We start from the raw sequence: 24183 nt of genomic DNA on the forward strand, positions 1-24183 counted from the left end.
AGAAGCGATGACGTCACTCAACCGCAGCCATCTGTATCAACAACCAGTTCGTCGCCCAACCAACAATCCCAGTCCAACAAAAAGCAGTTCCATTCTAATAATCAGAAGGGAAATAATTCTCAGCGTCGTAATAACAATAATTGACAACCAGTTTCGACTGTCTCTGGCATCAATCATCATAAAAACGAGACAGTCAGAAAAAAAGTTATTCCGATCGTAGGAGTAACCGACCGTGAGGTGCTGCAGTCTGGCGGAAAAAATTCACACTGCTCCCAACCACGTGACAGCGGTAAATCCAGTCATGAAGAAGAGAAAAATCTGCCTGCTCGTATTGCGTCAGCTAGTAGTGACAGTTTGCGGGTTCTGCCCCACGAGGCTACTAGTAGTGATGGTTTGCGGGTTCTGCCTCCCGAAGCTGATAGAGTTCCCCATCCAAGTGTTAATAACAGGAAGGCGAGACCTACTGAATTGGTCTTTACAAATGAATTCAAAAATAAAGACAACTCCAATTTAAATCCAATATCTTCACCCATTATTCTCGAAAGTTACACCATTTTCCGAGAGGATGTCATAGATGATTTGTTAGATGATGAAGCTCCACAGGTCCATAAGGATAACCATGGACAATATCAAGCCTATCTGGATATAGAATTGTATGGTCTGAAATGTAGAGCTATGATAGACACCGGATCACAGTGTTGTCTTATTCAAGGAGATTTCTTTGCACAAATACAGAGTCTGACACAAGTACCTCTCTTACCACTTACTACTACATTTATTAGAGGCATCAGTCAAGGAAAGCGTATCAGAGCATCAACCCAATGCCTGTTGGATGTTGAAATAGATGGCATTTCCTTTCCACATGCCTTTCTTGTTCTACCAGTAAAATGTCCGCTCTTAATTATTGGGACAGACTTCTTGAAATATTTCCAATGCATCATCAACTTGAAGCGTATGTGTATTACCATTCACCACAATGAGGAAGAGGAAGTTTCAGTGACTGTTCCCTTACTGTTAGAATCACATAGCGGCGAAGTTAAGACAACATTCTGGACTCAGGTTACCAGTGACTTTGTTCCTCGTAGTGCTAGTATGCATGAAGTTGAAGAGAAAATGTGTGAATTCAACATGCTCATGAGCGATAAGAAGGCAAGAGTAATTGATGAAACCGACAAACATTTCTCCATTCTACTAGAAAATATGCAACAACAACCTACCTGGTCTCCAGATTTGAAGGAGAAAGTTCTGGCTGTACTACAGAGAAATCGTCAAGTTTTTTCCGAGTTACCTGGGAAAGCTACCCACTTTACCTGCAAGTTGGAGGTGAAGCCTCATAAGATGTACTTCCACAAATCCTACCCAATACCATTTGCCAAGCGACTGGCAGCTGACAAGGAGATCCAACGCATGGAAGATATGGGAATCATTGAACCATCCACTTCACCATATAGTCTTCCTCTAGTCTGCGTCTCCAAAAAGGATGGGTCGGTACGCCTTTGTCTTGATGCCAGGGCCCTCAACAGTGTATTGGAGAATGATCGCGAAAGTCCTGCTCAAATTGATCATCTGCTTCAGACCTTTCATGAGAAGAAAATTTATTCAACAGTAGATCTCTCCAGTGGGTATTGGCAGCTTGAGGTAGAACCAGAGTCAAGAGACTACTTGTCTTTCATCTATAATGGGCGCAACCTACGCTTCACAAGACTAGCATTTGGGATCCGCAATGCAATGGCATTATTTATAAAATGTTTGAGGAGTGCCGTTGGAGAAGATATAACCGAATTCTGTACCCTATATGTCGATGATGGCATCATTTCATCCCAAAACATTGAGGAACATTGCGAACATCTCAACATTGTCTTCCAGAGGCTCATCAAGTGTGGCATGACCCTTCGACCCTCCAAATGTGATCTGTTCAAAGAAAGAGTCAAGTTTTTGGGTCACATCATTACACCTGAAGGCATCATCCAGGATGAAGATAAACTGAAGGCTCTTGAAGACTTTCCCTCGCCTAATAATCGTAGACAGCTGCAAAAGTTTCTGGGATTCCTGCAATTTTATCGCAGATTCAGTCAACAGTTGTCACATTATACGGCACAGCTAAGCCATGTGTTATCTGCATCCAAGCCCTGGAAATGGGGAGTAAATGAGGAACAAATCTTTAAAGAAATAAAAAAGCAATTTCTAAATACTGTTATGTTGAAACACCCTGATATGAGTGAGCCATTTCATATCAATGTGGATGCATCACATTACGCAGTAGGAGCCGAGATTTTTCAGTTGGATTCAGAAGGAAACAAAGGTGTTATTGCATTTTTTAGTAAAACCTTGAACCAGGCACAAAGGCGTTATTCTGTGACAGAGAAGGAACTTCTCAGTATAGTTCTTGTATGCCTCAAATACCGAACCTTGCTGCTGGGTCACCAAATCTACATCAACACAGATCATCGTGCCTTGACCTTCTTCAAAACAGCAAAACTCACCAATAATCGTCTATCCCGATGGTTCCTAGCCTTGCAGGAGTTCAATATCGAGATGACACACCTTCCTGGAAAATACAACCAAACTGCAGATTTCCTATCAAGAGAAGTGGATACCACCTACCAGAATGAGCAAACATTTACCTGCTACCTGTTGAATCCTCATCAAAGCGTGCCTTTCCCAAAAGGAATACAACCAATAGAGGATATTCCACTTCTGTCTCTCCAGAAACTGCAGGAGGCTCAGGCTAAAGATAGAAAGATGGCCGATATCTACAGACAGTTGAAGGATCATCCCAACACTAACCATGGGCATTTTGCATTCTACAAGCTTCACCAAGATGTATTATTCCATCGGTCTCAACCAGACTCCTTCAACTGGAAGGTGGCAGTGCCAGAAGAATTAGCTGAAGATGTCATCAAAGAAATGCATGAGCGACTAGGGCATTTTGGAGCTAAGAAGATTTTGAAGGCTCTTAAGGATGTTTGTGTCTTCAACAACATGCATCGTCGAGTCACCCGTGTAACTACTTCTTGTGATACATGCCAGAAAACAAAACATGAACATGCACGTCTCCGAGGTGAAATGCTACCCATCCTGCCAGAGAATCCACTAGATCTACTCTCCACAGACATCTATGGCCCTCTACCACGTGGCATAGGACAGAAGAGATTTGTGTTTGTTGTAAAAGATGTCTTCTCAAAGGAAACAAAGGTGTTATTGCATTTTTTAGTAAAACCTTGAACCAGGCACAAAGGCGTTATTCTGTGACAGAGAAGGAACTTCTCAGTATAGTTCTTGTATGCCTCAAATACCGAACCTTGCTGCTGGGTCACCAAATCTACATCAACACAGATCATCGTGCCTTGACCTTCTTCAAAACAGCAAAACTCACCAATAATCGTCTATCCCGATGGTTCCTAGCCTTGCAGGAGTTCAATATCGAGATGACACACCTTCCTGGAAAATACAACCAAACTGCAGATTTCCTATCAAGAGAAGTGGATACCACCTACCAGAATGAGCAAACATTTACCTGCTACCTGTTGAATCCTCATCAAAGCGTGCCTTTCCCAAAAGGAATACAACCAATAGAGGATATTCCACTTCTGTCTCTCCAGAAACTGCAGGAGGCTCAGGCTAAAGATAGAAAGATGGCCGATATCTACAGACAGTTGAAGGATCATCCCAACACTAACCATGGGCATTTTGCATTCTACAAGCTTCACCAAGATGTATTATTCCATCGGTCTCAACCAGACTCCTTCAACTGGAAGGTGGCAGTGCCAGAAGAATTAGCTGAAGATGTCATCAAAGAAATGCATGAGCGACTAGGGCATTTTGGAGCTAAGAAGATTTTGAAGGCTCTTAAGGATGTTTGTGTCTTCAACAACATGCATCGTCGAGTCACCCGTGTAACTACTTCTTGTGATACATGCCAGAAAACAAAACATGAACATGCACGTCTCCGAGGTGAAATGCTACCCATCCTGCCAGAGAATCCACTAGATCTACTCTCCACAGACATCTATGGCCCTCTACCACGTGGCATAGGACAGAAGAGATTTGTGTTTGTTGTAAAAGATGTCTTCTCAAAGTATACAATGTTCTTTGCTATTGGCAAGATTACGGGAGAGAAATTGGCTCAGTGCATAACTCAGGGGTGGATGGACAGAGTTGGTAAACCTCACAAGGTACTGGCTGACAATGCCACCTACTTTCGCAGTAACAAATGGCGAGAAATTCTGGAAAGAGAGGGGATTGAATTATCATTTACATCCAGCTACAGCCCCAGTGGTAATCCAGTTGAGCGTAAGATGTCAGAAATTTCACGGTTCATGCGAGCATACTGCAAAACAGCTCATCAACATTGGGTAAAATATTTACCATTTCTGGAGTACTGCCTTAATCACTCGTACAGTGATGTGACGGGATGCACCCCCCATGAAGCAATTTTCAAAACCAAAAGTAACAACTTCTTGAAAGAACTAGTTTCTTTTCCCAATGAGACCACTACATCACCAATACCTACTGTGCAACTAATCCGGCAGAATCTTGCTAGAGCTGCAGCAAGCCGGAAAAAGTACCATGATCGGCGTATCAAGTCTCACAAGTATGAAGTCGGACAGGAGGTATTGCTGAAAACACACTGGTCATCTGATGCTCTTGGAAAATTAACAAAGAAATTTTTTCACTTATTCACGGGTCCCTACCTTGTAAAGAAGGTCTCTAACCGAAACACTGTTCTACTTCAAAACCCAACTACTAATGAAAATTTGGGATGGACCAATGTGCTTAATGTCAAGCCCTACAAACATTGACCACATCACACCAGCTGCTTCACATTGCTCCACGATGCTCCGGCTCCACATTGTTCCAGCTGCTCCACATCGGTCCAGCTGCTCCACATCGCACCAGCTGCTCCACGATGCTCCGGCTCCACATCGGTCCAGCTGCTTCACATCGCACCAGCTGCTCCACATCGCATCGTTGGATCTTCACATTATCATCACAGCACCCACAACTCAAAGCAAGTTGTTTATTATTGTATTATATTGTTTATTATTGTAATATAAAGATTTGCTCACTGGCAAGTTAAGCCTACCCGCAATTACAACTAAATTTGAAATTAATTCTAAAATATAAAGTAAAGTTATTTTGAATTATCCAGACAAAAAAAAAAAAAAAATTATATAAAATAATTTGGAAAAATTAGCTTATTAACTTACTCTAAAAAAAAAAAAAAAAAAAAAAAAAAAAAAAAAAAATTGAAGATAAAATAGAAAAATAGTCTGCTGTGATATTTATTAATAATTTTAGGTGTAGGATATTTTTGTGATTGAAAATCAACCATTAAATGGTCTTCATTATTATTAGTATTGTTTGTTTGAAATATTATTGTTGTTATCATTTGTGCTGTTGCATTATACATGCACTATTAACTATTAATTATCATTTGGTGATAAAATTATCTTGAATATTATATTTGTAGCATGAAAGCTCACTATAGATTAGAATTCTTAATTTATATGTTATTATTGTTATTAACTTAATGAAATTATTGTAATCACATAAATGTGATTAGTATTTTGAAAAAAAAATATGATGCATCAGAAATCTAAAACATGCATTCAGCAACTAATTTATAGGAAAATTTGAATATTATGTTACTTATTGTATTTTTGTATAGAAATGTTGAGAAATGAAGGGAATTTTGGAATCAAGCTTTAAAAATAAACAGGGTAGAAATTTTGATTGAACAAGTGGAGACTAGTTAAATGTATTGAATCACAGAGAGATATTATCAATCTTTGTAAGCTGGCATACTTGATGAAACTTGGTATAGTTATATTTTAACAGACCTGCAATATTGGATTAAAATTGTTATTAATGTTAAATTGTAAATTTTTGATAAAAATTGTTAATTGTTGGCATGGCCCTTTGATATTGTTATTTTGGCATCTTCTATGCACTCTATGCAGGTCTATTTCACTCATGCACCTCTGCTCTTTATTCTGTGAGGAGTGATGGGGGGCTTGTGCACCCATCCTCTCACCGTAGGGATTTTTTGGATTCTGTGCATGTGGTATTATCCCACCTCTGTACTTCCTTTGTAAGTCTGACTGGGCAAAAATCCCGGGACCTTAGTTTGTGGTTTCTGGCACCACTGCTGCGGCACAAAGCCATGCATATTTGTTGTAACATCATGCTTTTTTGTGCAGATTGTTGTTTGGCTGTGAATTTTTTGTGATAGACCCTAAGTCGTAGTTTTAAGTTAGCATATGTCATTGTACCCTTCTTGATTGAAATTAGAAAGCCTTTAATGGCCTAAAACCTTTCTAATTTGGGGGCTTTATGTCAGGATACAAAGCCTATGCCAGCATATTTTCTAAAATTAATGTATAATTGAGGCATAAATCAAATGTACTCACGTCAAATTATGTAAAACTCATTTAATTATAGTTTTATTAAATTCTTACAGTATTATTTCGTATAATTTACCAATTTATTGTCAGAGTCATTCGTCAACTGCCTACCAATGTTTACTACCTTATTTTCAATAATTAGGTTAGAGTGAATTGCGCCAAAATTGATGACAAGCCTTATCTGTCAGCTGTTGATACTGCCGGCTACTGTGCTACTGTGATATCTCTATATTGTCTGTTTTCATTTTAAAACTAACTCAAGCTTGTTCATTTCTGCAACCCCTGTTTATTTTCTGTTTATCTGCTTTAATTTTATAGTCTTCCCGTTTAACGTAATTTTTTGTCATTTTCTGTGTTTTTCGAACCTCTGTGTCTAATTTAAATATTAAAACCGCGTGGAAAAATTCCCATTGGTGGACTTTTCCTTATTAGGCACAGGATTGGTTCTTGCCCAAATCACGTGGTTCTTCTTCTCAGAAGAAGACCAGGTGATTTCCTCTTTTTGGGAAGAAGAGACACTTGCCTTCTGAGAATCGAATTATCAGGACCCGTTTAATTTGTCCTATTAAAATTAATGTTTAAATGGTTTCTCTTCTTGTTAAATGTAATATATCCAGTGTGTTAAATGTGTAGCTCCTCTGTAGTCTTGTGCTCTTAAATTAAATTGGAAGGCAAGTTCAATTTGTATAAGCTTATTCCTGAGGAAGAATTGTGAAACTAAATCCTGGGTGTCGCCATTCCACGCCAGATCTTCAAGTGAAATAAAATTATTAAGTGAATTGGGGCCCCACGATCGAGTTGGTGAGCGAAAAATACTTATTCTATCCAATCAGTGAATTGAGAAAGCTACAATTTTCTATCAATTAATTATTGTGAAAGAGTGCAGGACTATATCCTCCTATAATACCGTGTAACCCCTATTAAAATCCTAATTGCACTATATTACCAAGAACATTCATATTATTATCTCATATCAAGAACATTTATTACCAAATTTTGAAAACTCTATTATTCCAATTTGTCAATTATTTAATTAATTATTCACACACACACACACACACACACACACACACACACACACACACACACACACACACACACACACACACACACACACACACACACACACACACACACACACACACACACACACACACACACACACACACACACACACACACACACACACACACACACACACACACACACACACACACACACACACACACACACACACACACACACACACACACACACACACACACACACACACACACACACACACACACACACACACACACACACACACACACACACACACACACACACACACACACACACACACACACACACACACACACACACACACACACACACACACACACACACACACACACACACACACACACACACACACACACACACACACACACACACACACACACACACACACACACACACACACACACACACACACACACACACACACACACACACACACACACACACACACACACACACACACACACACACACACACACACACACACACACACACACACACACACACACACACACACACACACACACACACACACACACACACACACACACACACACACACACACACACACACACACACACACACACACACACACACACACACACACACACACACACACACACACACACACACACACACACACACACACACACACACACACACACACACACACACACACACACACACACACACACACACACACACACACACACACACACACACACACACACACACACACACACACACACACACACACACACACACACACACACACACACACACACACACACACACACACACACACACACACACACACACACACACACACACACACACACACACACACACACACACACACACACACACACACACACACACACACACACACACACACACACACACACACACACACACACACACACACACACACACACACACATCAACATATATATACCCTTACACCACACCACACCACACCATACCACACCGGAGAGGCCAGAGGGGAGATCCGGGTCCCGTGGGACTTGTCGGCAGGGACGGACGCCCCGGGAAGCCGGGACCCCTAGGCATGGACGGCGATGCTGGAGATGATGGACCTCAAGGTAACCGAATACTTTCCAATCTTGATTAAATGCGATCTTGATTTTATTCTATATTGAGAATACATTACATTAGAATAATAATACAACTCAAAGAGGTTCACTCAGAGGTATATTTATGTTTCAATCATTATATTCATCCATATGCTAAGGCACACAGTAATAGACAGACATACGTATGCGGAGAGACGGGGGAAAGTCAAACGTCTGCACGCAGACGCGAGCAGACTCACACAGACAGACGAACGACAATGTGCGTTGCAACACTCGACAACCTGGGGAAGGATTTTTCCTTTGTCTGTCTGCATACATCCGTTTGTTGCTGTATGCGCTGGCCTCAAATTAATTGAAACAATAATTTATTCAATAATAAATAGTTTTCAATCAATAGAATTTATCAAAAATCAATATATCTTGTCACAAATACTTTGTTTTCATATTATTCTGAACTTTTACACTTAATCCTATTTACCTCAATGATGGAAGAAGACTACATATTTTTTCAAATGTTGATATATCAAAATTTCAATGGGAAATCAATAAGTTTTCATTTATATTCTCATTTGATATTTCTTTAAGCTCTCTTGTCTGGTTCACTGTAGTGTTATATATTTTGTGTCTGTTGCTGATATTTTGCAACAAATGTTTGCTGCAAAATAATCTTCTAAAACGGTTCAAGAATAAAGCAATTATTTCGTTAAATCTTATCATTGATAATTCATCAATGATAAATTCGCTAATTCTCACTTCAATTTTGAAATAATACGCCTACTTGATGGAATATTATTAATTCGGATGTACCTAGCAGTCTAGCCTACTTCTTATAAAAATGTTTACTGTGGAAAAGTATAGTTGAATCGGATAAAAGGATACCGTATTCTTTTTCTCGTCACCTGTTGATGCCTATACACCAGCACTAAAAGCCTATATAAACCACAATCTATTGTGAATCTATGAATGATTGTGAATATGGAGTTGAAGCATGTATGCTGCTAGGCATTTCAAGTGATATCATATTACCAGTCATCTACATTATAATCTGTAAGTTATTATTAATAGCGTATATGGCTTGGATTGTGGGGATGGGCAACATCTTCCCGTAGGAAGTTCCACTTCACCGATTTAACCACAATCTCTCATGACGGGGAACTGTGATAGAAGATATTCTTGATTTTCACATAAATTAATTTTGAAAAGTTTTTTTGTATTAATTAATATTTGTTAATTTTGTATTAATATAAATGAATAAGAGTATTGGAAAATGTTGTATGTTTGTGGTTTGTAGGAACCCCAGGTTACCCCGGTCTGGCCGGATTGGACGGTCTTCCCGGTGATAAGGGACGGCGAGGCCTCTACGGTGACGTCGGTCCCCCTGGACCACCTGGATTCTTCGGACCACAGGTAAACCATAATTCTACCCTAATTCGAGACATATAAAGTTGAAAATAGTGAATTCATAGACTCCAGAAGAATTAATAAAAAGATGTCGGTTTTGAGTTGTAACTTGCTTAAGGTTGTGCAAAGGCTAAAAATAAACTTTCTACTGGTGATATTTTTTAAAGTTTTTTGATTTGTATATCATCAAGCTATCAAAATAAAGAAGTTTTCTCAGGAAAACATTTTTTCCGATTATTACTTTTTGAGATATGAGCGCCTAAAGTTTAAATTTTTGGGACAGAACATTTCAAATTGTGTAAAAGATAAATAAATGAGATTTTCAGGATAAATTTCCCATGGTATTGCTGGTTGAATAAAACAAAATTTTTGTGTAAATATCAATTTTTGAGAAATTTATTCAATTCACTAAAAATGACCAAAAATAACTCAACTAAATGTTATTTTGGCCTAAAAAAATATAAATTTTTAAGAAAGTTATTCAATTTACCAAAAATGATTTTCATAATAAAAATCATTTTTAGTAAATTGAATAAGTTTCTCAAAAATTGATATTTTCACAAAAAAATTTGTTTTATTCAACCAACAATACCATGGAGAATTTATCCTCAAAATCTCATGAATTTATCTTTTATCCAATTTGAAATGTTTTGTCATAAAAATTTAAACTTTAGCCGCTCATATCTCAAAAAGTAATAATCGGAAACAAATGCTTTCCTGAGAAAACTTCTTCATTTTGATAGTTATTGATGTTATAAAAATCAAAAAACTTTGAAAAATACTACCAGTAGAAAGTTTATTTTTAGCCTTTGCACAGCCTTAAGCAAGTTAAAACTCAAAACCGACATCTTTTTATTACTTCTTCTGAAGTCTATGAATTCATCACTTCATCAGTCTTTTCAATTGTTTATGTTTTCTCAACAATTTCAGTAACTGAATTAAATTCAAATTAATTTCACATTATAGATATATATTGAGTGATATTCTGGAAGAAGCCGAAGCCTACAGTCATAAAATTAGAATATGAAATTGAATTTAAAATATAATGAAATCAATCTAATATGATTGTGGAATTGAAGTGAGTAAAGATAATGAGTTCATAAACCTTCTCCTAAATAGGTTTACTATACTGCACTATTTGTAATTCAATTTGTGAATCATAGAGAACTCAAGATGTAGGCTAGTCCTAACTGGTTGTAGAACATTTCAACTTCGTGTACTATAATTAATAAATCTGCAGTTGTCAAGTAATTTGTAACAATTTCAGTCTTTGATCACAATTCATTCTAGGTACCTCCAACTGTGTTTAGTAAATTCGTTTATAACATTTTGTTGTTGTTTTTGTGCTATGTATTGATGATCTTCATGAATAATAAAACTGAATATTAATATTATGATAATATACAATAAACAAAACAATTATTATGCCTAGTCCACACACTATCGCCAAGTCGCTGGCCAAGCTGATAAGTTTGGCCACATTGGTCTTGCCATCCACACAGCAATTTGACTATTTGTGGATGCTCGGCTGGCCACTCGCCTTCGCTCGACAAAAATCGGAGCGATGGCAAGCGAAGGCCAGTGAAATCGAGCGAAAGCAGCCATCCACACTTTCGCACTCGTCGTCATTTATTGTACGCATTGGGCGAGAGTGTGAATGCGGCTTTACTCTAGATTATCCTTAATGCTCTACTTGAAGTTTTTATACTAGAAAAGTCAGTTATTTAATTTTGCTAATGAAACTGCTCACAGGGTCCCCCTGGAGATATCGGTCGAGAAGGTCCAAAAGGTCAATCCGGTGGTTCTTCGTTTAGCGGCCCTCAAGGAGATGTTGGAGAGCCAGGTGAATATAACTGATTATTTTCATTCATTAAGATTTGAAATGTTTTGTCATAAAAATTTAAACTTTAGCCGCTCATATCTCAAAAAGTAATAATCGGAAACAAATGCTTTCCTGAGAAAACTTCTTCATTTTGATAGTTATTGATGTTATAAAAATCAAAAAACTTTGAAAAATACTACCAGTAGAAAGTTTATTTTTAGCCTTTGCACAGCCTTAAGCAAGTTAAAACTCAAAACCGACATCTTTTTATTACTTCTTCTGAAGTCTATGAATTCATCACTTCATCAGTCTTTTCAATTGTTTATGTTTTCTCAACAATTTCAGTAACTGAATTAAATTCAAATTAATTTCACATTATAGATATATATTGAGTGATATTTCTGGAAGAAGCCGAAGCCTACAGTCATAAAATTAGAATATGAAATTGAATTTAAAATATAATGAAATCAATCTAATATGATTGTGGAATTGAAGTGAGTAAAGATAATGAGTTCATAAACCTTCTCCTAAATAGGTTTACTATACTGCACTATTTGTAATTCAATTTGTGAATCATAGAGAACTCAAGATGTAGGCTAGTCCTAACTGGTTGTAGAACATTTCAACTTCGTGTACTATAATTAATAAATCTGCAGTTGTCAAGTAATTTGTAACAATTTCAGTCTTTGATCACAATTCATTCTAGGTACCTCCAACTGTGTTTAGTAAATTCGTTTATAACATTTTGTTGTTGTTTTTGTGCTATGTATTGATGATCTTCATGAATAATAAAACTGAATATTAATATTATGATAATATACAATAAACAAAACAATTATTATGCCTAGTCCACACACTATCGCCAAGTCGCTGGCCAAGCTGATAAGTTTGGCCACATTGGTCTTGCCATCCACACAGCAATTTGACTATTTGTGGATGCTCGGCTGGCCACTCGCCTTCGCTCGACAAAAATCGGAGCGATGGCAAGCGAAGGCCAGTGAAATCGAGCGAAAGCAGCCATCCACACTTTCGCACTCGTCGTCATTTATTGTACGCATTGGGCGAGAGTGTGAATGCGGCTTTACTCTAGATTATCCTTAATGCTCTACTTGAAGTTTTTATACTAGAAAAGTCAGTTATTTAATTTTGCTAATGAAACTGCTCACAGGGTCCCCCTGGAGATATCGGTCGAGAAGGTCCAAAAGGTCAATCCGGTGGTTCTTCGTTTAGCGGCCCTCAAGGAGATGTTGGAGAGCCAGGTGAATATAACTGATTATTTTCATTCATTAAGATATGAAGTGTTTTGTGTAATTCATTCTCAATTATTCCTCAGACTTGTTGATTTATCTATCAATTGGCAGTGCAACTCATTAAAATAGATACAGGACAAACATAATTTCAGTTTGAAATATTAGTTCCTTTCCGAATTCTACTGAATATACCACATGCATTCTCCTCAGGAGAAAAAATCAAGCATCTATTCTCAGTGAAAAATTAGGGTAATTTAGTGATAGGAACGGAAACTGAGTGATATTTATATGATTCAGAAGGCCTACACCTATAATCATTTGATTTATACAAGTAAATCTTCATGTATGAACTATCTGTCGTATTGTTTTTTTTTATGAAAAATTCTACCATCTGTATTCTATTCACGACAATTAATTATATACGTAGCTCTACCTAATATTGTATATTTCAATAATAAACAACAATAAAATGTGTTCAATGTATTCTATTCATTGATCATGTCAATTTATAATGACATTTGTTTGTAGGATTGATGGGCTTCCAAGGCTATCCGGGCCCAAATGGCAGAGATGGTCTGCCGGGCTTGAGTGGCCCCAAGGGAGACGATGTCTATGGTCCCGAGGGTTCGCCTGGCGAACAAGGAGACATCGGACCACCTGGTCTACCTGGACCTCAGGGAGCCAAAGTATGTTCATTCATCAATATACCACAATACCTTACCAGTTACCACACTGTATGAACTCTGCAGAATACTGTCACACAAATGAAGAGAAACAGCTGTTCATTACTTTACTCCGTGTAAAGTTAGACAGTGACAGTAAACAGTGAAAATATAATTCCATGAGCTCTAATGGTATTATTTATAATCACTCGGCCTGCCTGAGTGGAAATACTCTAATTAGAACTCTTGGGAATTATATTCTCACTGTCTCTGTTGTTTGCGAATCCAGCTTGATACAGCTTTGTTGTTTCAATATGATGATAATATATATGCAATATATGCAGTCAAAATATGGTTCTACTCTGGGCTTTAGCGAATAATCGGACAGTAATATGTCCAGTTTACTTTTGTTGAACTCTACTTTTTCTCATTTTTTCTAATAATATAAAGTGTGTGTGGATCTCACGCCACACACAGATGAATTTCACCTGAAACGAGTAATAATAAGTTTCCTCAATAACATTTTTTGATAAAATTGTGTTCAACGTATGCTTTTAGATTAACAGAAGATTTCAAGAGTTGAATTTGTCAGTTTTGAATCTGAATGACAATACATTTGGATAGCAGCAGAAAATGCATTTACAGATAAATGTCTCATGATGATCAGAATATAGACACAGTGAGACTAGCATAATAAAATTCTAGCTTAATCTGTTTGCTCAGTTTTTTAATTCAGAATTTCAAATTTATTCAAAAACAAAAAATAAAATAAAAAAACTATCCATCAGTCGTCATGTTTAGTTTGCTAAAATATGGGAGGACTGTTAGGATTTTCAACTATGGAACTAGGAAATCATCCAACCCTTAAAAGTAAAAACCGAATCAGGAAACGTGAAGGCAATGTAGGCATAATAGGAAGGATTGGATAAAGGAAGGCATGATTGGTTGGGAAAAACCATAGTACCAGGAGATTTTTATTTTTTAAAAAAATGTAGTTGAGAAAAAAATTTACATATAATAGTGAATTTAGCCTCCTGATGGGAAAAATATTGTACCATCCTCAATAGTTCGGTACTAAAAAAAAATACAATTTTACTAGAATATTTCTCATTTTTCCATTCTTGTAATTTCAATATGTCAGTTTTTCTAGTTTTACTGTAGATGAGTGCTTTGTTACTGAATACATTGTAGTCTTGATTAATGAGTTTCAGGAATTGAATTCATTTTTCTTTTTTGAGGAAAATTGGTTTCTTTCTGTATTTTAGGGCGTGGAGTATCCTCCAGGAAGTCCAGGATTTCCGGGAATGATGGGCGATAAAGGTTTCCCAGGAACACCAGGTCAACCTGGAGTCAATGGCAATCCAGGAATTCCAGGATTGAGAGGTCCAGCAGGACCTAATGGTGAACCGGGAACTTTTGGAGATCAAGGGATGATGGGAGATCCTGGTGAAATGGGAAGGCCAGGTTGGAAACCTCTAGAAAAATTTTAATTTTTTTTATACATTAGTCTAGTTCTAATGGAACTTTTTCATTATATTGTGAGGCGCCATCTACGTTAAAACTGGGATTGATCAGTTGTTTGTTTAAACCTCGAATGTAGCACATCATAATAAGGGCCGTTTGCATTATAGACTAGATATAGATTCTATATCTGGTCTAAGGTTTGCACAGTCAAAGCTTAAACTGAATTCAATCAGCTGGTGGCTTGAACTAAAAATGAATCACATTATAGGGAACGAGACTTGATATTTATTGATTTAATCCAGTTTAAAATGAAATTTAGTTTAAACTCATACTGTGCAAACGGCCCCAAATGAGACCACGTCATCTCGCCGCTTAACTTCATAATGTTTTATCGGTTTTATAGTTGGCCAAGGATCCGAGATATAAGAATCGTCTAAAACCACTTCAAACCCACAGGCAGATATAAGCTTTGATTGATTGTCATTCAACCTCTAAGCATGGGACCTACATGAGACCAGCATGTTCAATGGAACTTTATAGGATAAATAAGGGAAGAAAACTCAACAGAAAACTGGCTGCTGCCTTGTAGCTCGGCATTGGTTTGTCAAAGGCTAAGGAAGGAAGAAATATTAGTAGCATGTTTTTTTTTTTCGAGGAAAATAAAAAGAGTACTAGTAATATTGTAAGTAAAGATTTAGATTTAGAAGCTTTGGTGAATCAATTTTTATATCACCATCTCAAACAGGTCTAGTACCTCGAGATGCTAATACTCAATTGGCATTTCATTTTATTTTGTAATAGTATTTTCCCATGTTGTAAAATTTGTATTGCTTTGCTTTGGTGAATCAATTCAATTATAACTGAACCATTTAATAAAGCTATATTATATCTATCAATAGCGAGATCAACACATTAGATTTAGCAGCTTTTTAGTCTAACCAAACCATTTCATTATAACTGAGCCATTTGATAAAAAAATTTACAACTAACAGATCAACACATTATTTCAAAATTGTGATAAATTGGCAGGGCTACCCGGTGACACGGGGTGGCCAGGACCCAAGGGATCGCCAGGAAGGCGGGGCGAGAAGGGACTGATAGGTGACCCTGGTTTCCCCTCCTACTACACGCCCGGTCCCAAGGGAGACCACGGTGAACCGGGACATGTCGGCGCCAAGGGACGCGCTGGAGTCAGAGGAGACTCCGGGGCCTATGGCTTCAAAGGCAGGAAGGTTGGTATAATTGCTGCAGCAGTCTGCAATAAATTTCTGTAAAATTTATTTATTTATTCATTCATTTATTTATTTATTGATATACATATACATATAAAGGCTCACAGACAATACCATGAAGAGCCTTTTTCACACAATTAGTAAATAACAATACTACATAATAAAGAAAACTTAAAAAATGAAAATCCACGTTATAATGGCAGTATTCGATTAACATTGGTATTGCTATATCCTTGTCTATCATTCGACAAAGCAGATAGCGCTATGCTTCTCTAGATCCGCAACGTTGCCAGATCGTTTTCCAACAATGTATAGGCTAACTAAACGGTAATCAATTAACAAAATATTCAATCTCAATTATGGAAATTTATTGTTTTATTTTTTATAATAGGCCTATATTTTATTGGCGAATAAAATATAATTTATCATTTTTAACAAGAATGAACAATTAATATCATATATAAATAGTATCATAAATAATATCGTACTTTATCAGATATAACGGTATCAGCTGTATCATATAGAAGAAGGCAGTGGAAAGGCAGAGAATCGGCAATCCTGTTCTCCTATCTTTCTCCACTGCCATTATAACCAAACTAATAAAATTTCGGACTATGTGTAACCTTATCTAAATTTGGGAGAGGAATAGCACAAGGTTACCTTATTTTTTTCTCTTCCTATCATTTTGTTGACGTACTTATTGTATGAATCAATAAAGAATAATCATAATAATATTTTGGGCAATAGCCTGTTTTTTCTTTTCCTATATTATATTCCTTTGTAGTATTCCTATATCTAATTATCCTAATAATCTAATAATATTCGTGACTATATTATTTGCTCTAATAAATGAATTATTAATGAATAATAGTACCTCAAATTTTAGTAGTATGAACCTCATTAATAGTACGAGAAATTGAATTCAATTTTAAACTGAATTACAATAGATGAGTGATCTATCCCTTAATGGTATCATTTTTATTATATTCTTCATTTGTTTTTAGGGAGAAATGGGATTGATTGGTGACATTGGAGAACCTGGATTGCGTGGCCTAGTGGGATTCCCGGGTCAAATTGGAGACCAAGGCCGACCGGGACCAGCTGGTAAGCCTTTCATCTCTCCTCAATCCTCATTCAATGAATTTGAATGTTACAGAAATTTACATGACAAGCGACTTGAGGTTTAGTTCAAACCCTAATTCACTTATAAGGGCAGTAAAAAACATATCATGTAAAAGTTTGAAATAATCCAACTAAAATAACATCTAAGTTGTGATGAGTTATACTACGCACTTGTATTTTATTGTATTGTCAGAATTGAGAAACTGAGTTTTAACTTTTTACTTTATTGATCTGTTTTTTTTCTGGTTCCATCATACCGTAACTTGTGAGAACTTTTTTTGTTAATTTTAAATACGGTAACTCGAATTCGTGGAATATTTTCGGTAAGCCACGGTAGAATATATTACTAAACTAGAATGAATAATAAGACAATGATATAATCATTGTATTGCGCTGCAGGTAGTATTGATATTATGAAACAGTTTTGCGGCTTGACTCAAACTATTTTGTGTTTATTCAAATCAACTCAATTACCCACTGGCCACGCTTACTTCATGTAGTGGTCAATTAATTCCAGAAATTTCATATTGGTTTTTGTGGTGGGAATAAAATTAATTATTCCTTATTCAATATAATTAATTAAAACTTGAAGCGATGATTAGAATTATACATGAATATTACTAGTCAATTCAAATTAGATTTTTATCCCTGAATCTTGAAACCTTTGCAACTTATTATTGAAATATTTCAGGTCTCATATCATAAAATATCGTGTTCAAAAAAATGGCAATCTATGTCAAATCTTTTGCTAAATTAATACAAATTTATTGCGCTGATCATACATTAGCACAATACTAAATAATAAATGAATAATACATTTTATTACTCAGTAAACAAAGTAAACACAAGTAATAAAGTACAAACAAAGAAGAAAACATAGATTCTGTGAAATCTATACAATTATGCACTTACAATAATATATTCTAAATCTAATTTCTAAATTTACTGAGAAAGACACTCCCGAGAAATTTCTATTTGGAATACTACTGTGCTAATAAAGTATCTATATAGGTCTAATACGGCATTGAGGCATACGAGATTTTTATTTTCTTACATTCGAATTATGGTATTATTAATACTATTTTAAACTTTATACTTAGCCTTCATACCTGATAATATTCTTTCACTCAATTTTTGACTGCAAACTGCAAAGCTGAATAATCTTTTGAATACATCAAGTTACTAGAGGTATGTCATCTGATTGCACATCACTACTTGCATTTGAATTATATTCTATTTGATTTAGGATGACTATGTTCATGCAACCGTTCCATGATGGAGGCATATAAATATTTATAATGGTTTAAGTGCCTATAGTATACCCTCGCATCTGTTGACAGGAACGCCGGGACTAAATCCGGAGCCGGGTGAGAAGGGACTGGATGGTGTGGATGGCAGACCCGGACGTCCGGGATGGCCGGGACAGAAAGGAGCTCCCGGGGAGTACGGAAGGGACGGACCTCCCGGTGCTCCGGGACTCAAGGGATACAGCCCTCAGGGAGAGAAGGGAATGCGTGGATCTCAAGGTAACCTCATTCATCAAATTTTATTGATCAAGTATTTTTGTTTTTTTCTTTCATTTATCGCTTGTTAGTTTGACATCTAATAAATATCTATCAAATAGAAAGCTGTGACAAAATAGATTCACCAATAATTCACCAGTATCATAGAGAAACAATAGTGTAAGAAGATATCCCATGGTATAGGGAATTTATGTCGCAACTTTTACTGTTATCTCAAGCCGATTACTGTCGATTATTGTCAATTTTTACTGTTTTGTTGGGGTGAGAGTGTATGAACGACACAATTTGAGAGACTACCAGCGTCACACAGCTGCATAGAAAAGAACCGTGTGAACTATCGGCTTGGGATAACAGTAAAAGTTACGACATAAACGCCCTATACCATGGGATATCTACTTATGCTATCGTTTCTCTATGCTAGTATTAACTGGAATTTACTGGTAATGATACTCATAAGGTAAATAGAAATCAGTAGTTTAGCAGTGTCCTAGATATCTAGGAGTAAATAGATTTAATCGTGATAGCATTCTTGCTTGTGTTATTGAAATGAAATGATGCGATTATGATGCAATAGATGTCAAATTAAGTTCTTATAAAACATGTACTCCACTGTGTTAATTTTTGGATTCTGAAGATAACGATATCCCTCTATACAGTAATACCTTACAGTATATGTTTGTTGGTGCACAATATAATAGGTACTTTACCACTTGTCACAGTATGTACTCACTTGATACCATTAGCCTACTGTATTCCTCCGATAAAAGGAACTACATTTCTATTTTATATTTAACACAATGATCCTTTATTCATAAGAAGGTCAATATTTTACTTAATCATATAGAAGAGTATGCAAAACACAAACCCAGAATGATTTTATCACTATTATTCTAGATTGAAACAAGACTACATGATTTGTTGATTACGATGCCGGTATTACTGGTTATCAGTTATTACTTTCCTTGCCCTATTACCATAGGTAAGGAAAGTATTGCTTACCAAAAAAAATTAAGGTACCCCAATTTCTAAATTTCTTTACGTTTCAAGGTCCCCTGAGTCCAAAAAAGTGGTTTTTAAGTATTGGTATGTGTGTATGAGTGTGTATGTGTGTGAGTGTATGTGGGTCTGTGTACACGATATCTCATCTCCCAATCAACGGAATGACTTGAAATTTGGAACTTAAGGTCCTTACACTATAAGGATCCGACACGAAAAATTTCAATCAAATGCAATTCAAGATGGCGGCTAAAATGGCGAAAATGTTATCAAAAACAGGGTTTTTCGCGATTTTCTCGAAAATGGCACCAACGATTTTGATCAAATTCATACCTAAAATAGTAATTGATAAGCTATATCAACTGCCACAAGTCCTATATCTGTAAAAATTTCAGGAGCTCCGCCCCATCTATGCAAAGTTTGATTTTAGATTTTCAATTATCAGGTCTCAGATATAATTTGAATGAAACATTTTGAGTGGAAAAGATTGAACATGAAAATCTCTTCAATTAATGTCTAGTAACATTTTCATCTAATTTTTTTTTTTTTTAAGATTACGTCCTAAAGACTCCAGTCATGGAGTATAAGACAAGTCATGTTATTACATAATAATTCTAACACTAAGTAGTTCAACCTAGTTTAGGTTTGAAAGGAATTCTTGTACACTATAAAAAGCTCTATCAACTAAATATTTTTTAATTTGTTTTTTGAAAATCTTCAAATCATCATTACTTTTCAAGATTTGAGGTAGCTTGTTATAAAATTTCCTACCAATATAATCTGGTTTTTGTTCAAATAACCTACTATTGTGACCCATTATATGATAATCTGCTCTGTTTCGCGTATTACACTCATGAACATCTGAATTCTGGATCACACCACTCGTTTTCACATGCATTACAACTTCATATACATACAAAGATGGCACAGTTAATAGACCAAGCTTTTTAAATAAAGGCCTACAAGAGTCTAACCTATTCACTTTCTCTATACATCTGAGTGCCTTCTTTTGAATCTTAAACACCCTGTCCATATTTTGTTGAGATGAATTACCCCATACTAAAATAGCATACCTAATATGAGATAGTATAAGTCCATGGTAAGCAGTTAACAGTAGTTTTTTATCATTCAGCCTAGCAAGCTGCCGCAGGACAAATACCCCAGATGATATCTTATTACATATCCTCTCAATGTAAGGATGCCATGTTAATTTCCTGTCCAATAAAATTCCCAAGAATGCTACTTTCTCTTCTTGGTCTAATTCATTTTCCTCTACAAACACATTTATTTCTCTATCTTCTACTGAATTATATTTACTTTTGAATTGTAGGAGTTGACATTTCTTACTATTTATTGTTAATTGCCTTTGCTTCAAGAATTGGACAATTGACTGTACTCCAGTAAAAGCATTTATTTCTAGACTATCTAATAAATAATTGTTAAAGATAAGCGATGTGTCATCAGCAAACAACAGAGCTCTGTGATCTTTTAACTCTTTTGGTAATTGGTTCACATACAACAGAAACAGTAAGGGACCCAGAATTGAGCCTTGAGGTACTCCAGCCTGGACCTCCAGTTTTTGAGATTTAATTTTTACTATTTCATTCCCATCCACCTTGGTAAGCTCAACACACTGGTTTCTACCTATGAGATATGATTCAAACCATTTTAGTTTTATACCATTCACACCTACAGTTTTTAGTATTTCCAATAATATTCTATGGTTCACACAATCAAAAGCTTTGGATAAATCAAGAAATATTGCGGCTGCCTTCTCACCTGAATCTATTATATCTATTAGTCTTTCAACAAGGGATACTATTGCAGTCTTAGTAGATTTCCCTTTCTGGAACCCATGCTGTTCATCACATATGAAATTAATTTCTTCCAGGTGCATCAATAGCCTATTTAAAACTACTCTTTCAAAAATTTTACTTATTACATTTAGAATACTAATGGGTCTATAATTTTCAACTCTTTCAGAATCACCGCTCTTGAAAATTGGCAAAATTTTTCCTTGTTTCAGATCATCAGGGAAAATACCCTGCTCTAGTGAAGTATTAAGAAGATGCAATAAAGGGTCCAGTAATTCATTTTCACATTCTTTTAAAATTTTGCTTGAGACCCCATCCAATCCTACTGTTTTTTTGTTATTCAAATTTTTTATTATTCTTGACAACTCATCTCTTGATAATGGATGAAATTTAAATACCTTTTCAATTGGCTCAGCATTTAATGTAGTTGTATTATAAGTATTAGTGTTCAGTGACTTTTGGAGATTATATGCAACCTGTTGATAATACTTATTGAAAAAGTTACAAATGTCTATACTATCATCCATATAATTTCCATGTTCATCGATTATCCTAGGGACATTAGTAACTGTATCTTTTTGAGCTGCTCTCCTATTTCTATTAATTACCTCCCAAACAGCAGAGTTAAAATTGGTACTAGTTGTTAATATTTCAGCTGTTTTCTTACACTTAGCTTTCCTCACTTCTTTTGCATAGTTTTTCTTTAGACATTTGTATTTGACTTCACTCGGAACATCCCTCACTAATTTAAATTCCTCATAAGCTTCCCTAACAATATTTCTTCGAGTAAGAATATCTTCAGTTATCCATTCATCTACTTTGTTTAATTTACTTTTTACTTTGACTTTTTTTATTGGACAGCATACACTAATGTGAAATCTTAGAGTATCAATGAATTGCTTATATTTGTAATTTAGGTTACAACTGTTATAAACACTACTCCAATTTTCTTGAAGCAGTTCCTGCTTCAAACAATTTATATTTCCTAGCTCATATTGCTGAATTTCTTTCACAAAAGTTTTTTTTCTGCTTGGATTCTGGCCCTGCAACTTAACATCTAAAATTTGATAGTTATGATCTGATAGATCTGAGCTACCTAACCTGACATTACAACCTTCTATATTTGTGAGGATATTATCAATAATTGTCTGTGAAGTTCGAGTTACTCTTGTATATTCGTGGACCTTAATTTCTAAATTATTCATATTAATAATATCTCTAATATCCTCTGTCATTTTATCCTGCCTGGCAAAATCGGTATTGAAATCTCCTACTACTATAACATTTGTGAAACGAGCGGTTGTAATTTCCAAAAGTGTATGGAGCAGCTCACAAAATTTTTGCCAGTCTCCATTTGGTGACCTATAGATACCTAACACTGCTACCTCAAATCGATCATCAATTTTTAACCTTAGTCCCGTCACCTCTAAATCCATCTCAACAGAAAATCTCTTAACAAAATCCAGTTCATAAGTTTGGGTATGTTTAGCATTGCTAGTGAATATACATACACCACCACTTCTATGAGCTATTCTACAAAATTCTGATCTCAGTGAATAGCCTGGAATCCTAACTTGATTCATTTCCTTTATTTTTAAGCCATGCTCTGTGAAAATAACAATGTCAGTATCCTCCTGTTTAAGAAATACTTCTAATCTGTCAATTTTGTTGCGAAGATACTGAATATTTTGATGATAAATACTAAAAACCTTACCATCTTGTGCTACTCTATCTCTAGCATTTGTAGCTATTTCCCTTTCCCTTTTTTGAGCCAATTTACTAAAAAATCGTTATTTGTTTTTTTGACTGTTTTTAAACCAGAGGATTGCAAACGGCTTTCAATCAGCTCTGCCAATCTATTACAAAAGATTACTTTGCCAGATCGATTTAGATGCAACCCATGATTAGTGAAGTTATGTCTTTTCAGCCTTTCATTTAGAAAACAAATCCCCAGTTGTTTAGAATTCTTATTTTTTAGGCTGTTGATAGTATTATGGATTGATTTGTTTGTCGAATTGATTGCTTCATTTAATTCTGGCCTATCAAACCTATTAGGAATAGTACTTATTATTAAGTTTGTTTTTTTGCTGAGTGGCACAATTTCCTTGATTTTTTCTGTTACTTGAGGAAGATGATTCAAGTTAGGTTCATTTATATTATTTGAGCCACCCAGTACAATTAGATAGTCATTTTCATCAAAGTCTTTAGTTTGTTCCCTAGCTGACTCTACAACTGCATTAATTGATGCACTTGGCTTGAAAAAACATTGGACATCAAATTTATTTTTCAATCTTTTATCAAGGAGATCACTGCAATCACGTCCATGACTGGACG

The 24183-nt window shown here is 35.9% G+C and overlaps 1 protein-coding gene across 1 annotated transcript in view; it reads left to right on the forward strand.

The window, feature by feature from the left end:
* The window catches only part of LOC111049236, a 130335-nt gene that overhangs the window by 92095 nt on the left and 14057 nt on the right, over positions 1-24183 (forward strand). Inside the window, exons 18-29 of the mRNA XM_039422735.1 lie at positions 221-3158; positions 3215-4613; positions 8425-8572; positions 9855-9970; positions 11717-11807; positions 12493-12506; positions 12955-13045; positions 13565-13722; positions 14964-15162; positions 16192-16394; positions 17399-17498; positions 18857-19042. Coding sequence (XP_039278669.1) covers positions 221-3158; positions 3215-4613; positions 8425-8572; positions 9855-9970; positions 11717-11807; positions 12493-12506; positions 12955-13045; positions 13565-13722; positions 14964-15162; positions 16192-16394; positions 17399-17498; positions 18857-19042 — 5643 coding nt within the window. The remainder of the gene's footprint in view (positions 1-220; positions 3159-3214; positions 4614-8424; positions 8573-9854; positions 9971-11716; positions 11808-12492; positions 12507-12954; positions 13046-13564; positions 13723-14963; positions 15163-16191; positions 16395-17398; positions 17499-18856; positions 19043-24183) is intronic.

This window comes from Nilaparvata lugens, chromosome 3 (assembly GCF_014356525.2).
Source record: "Nilaparvata lugens isolate BPH chromosome 3, ASM1435652v1, whole genome shotgun sequence".
In the NCBI taxonomy this organism is placed as follows: Eukaryota; Metazoa; Arthropoda; class Insecta; order Hemiptera; family Delphacidae; genus Nilaparvata; species Nilaparvata lugens.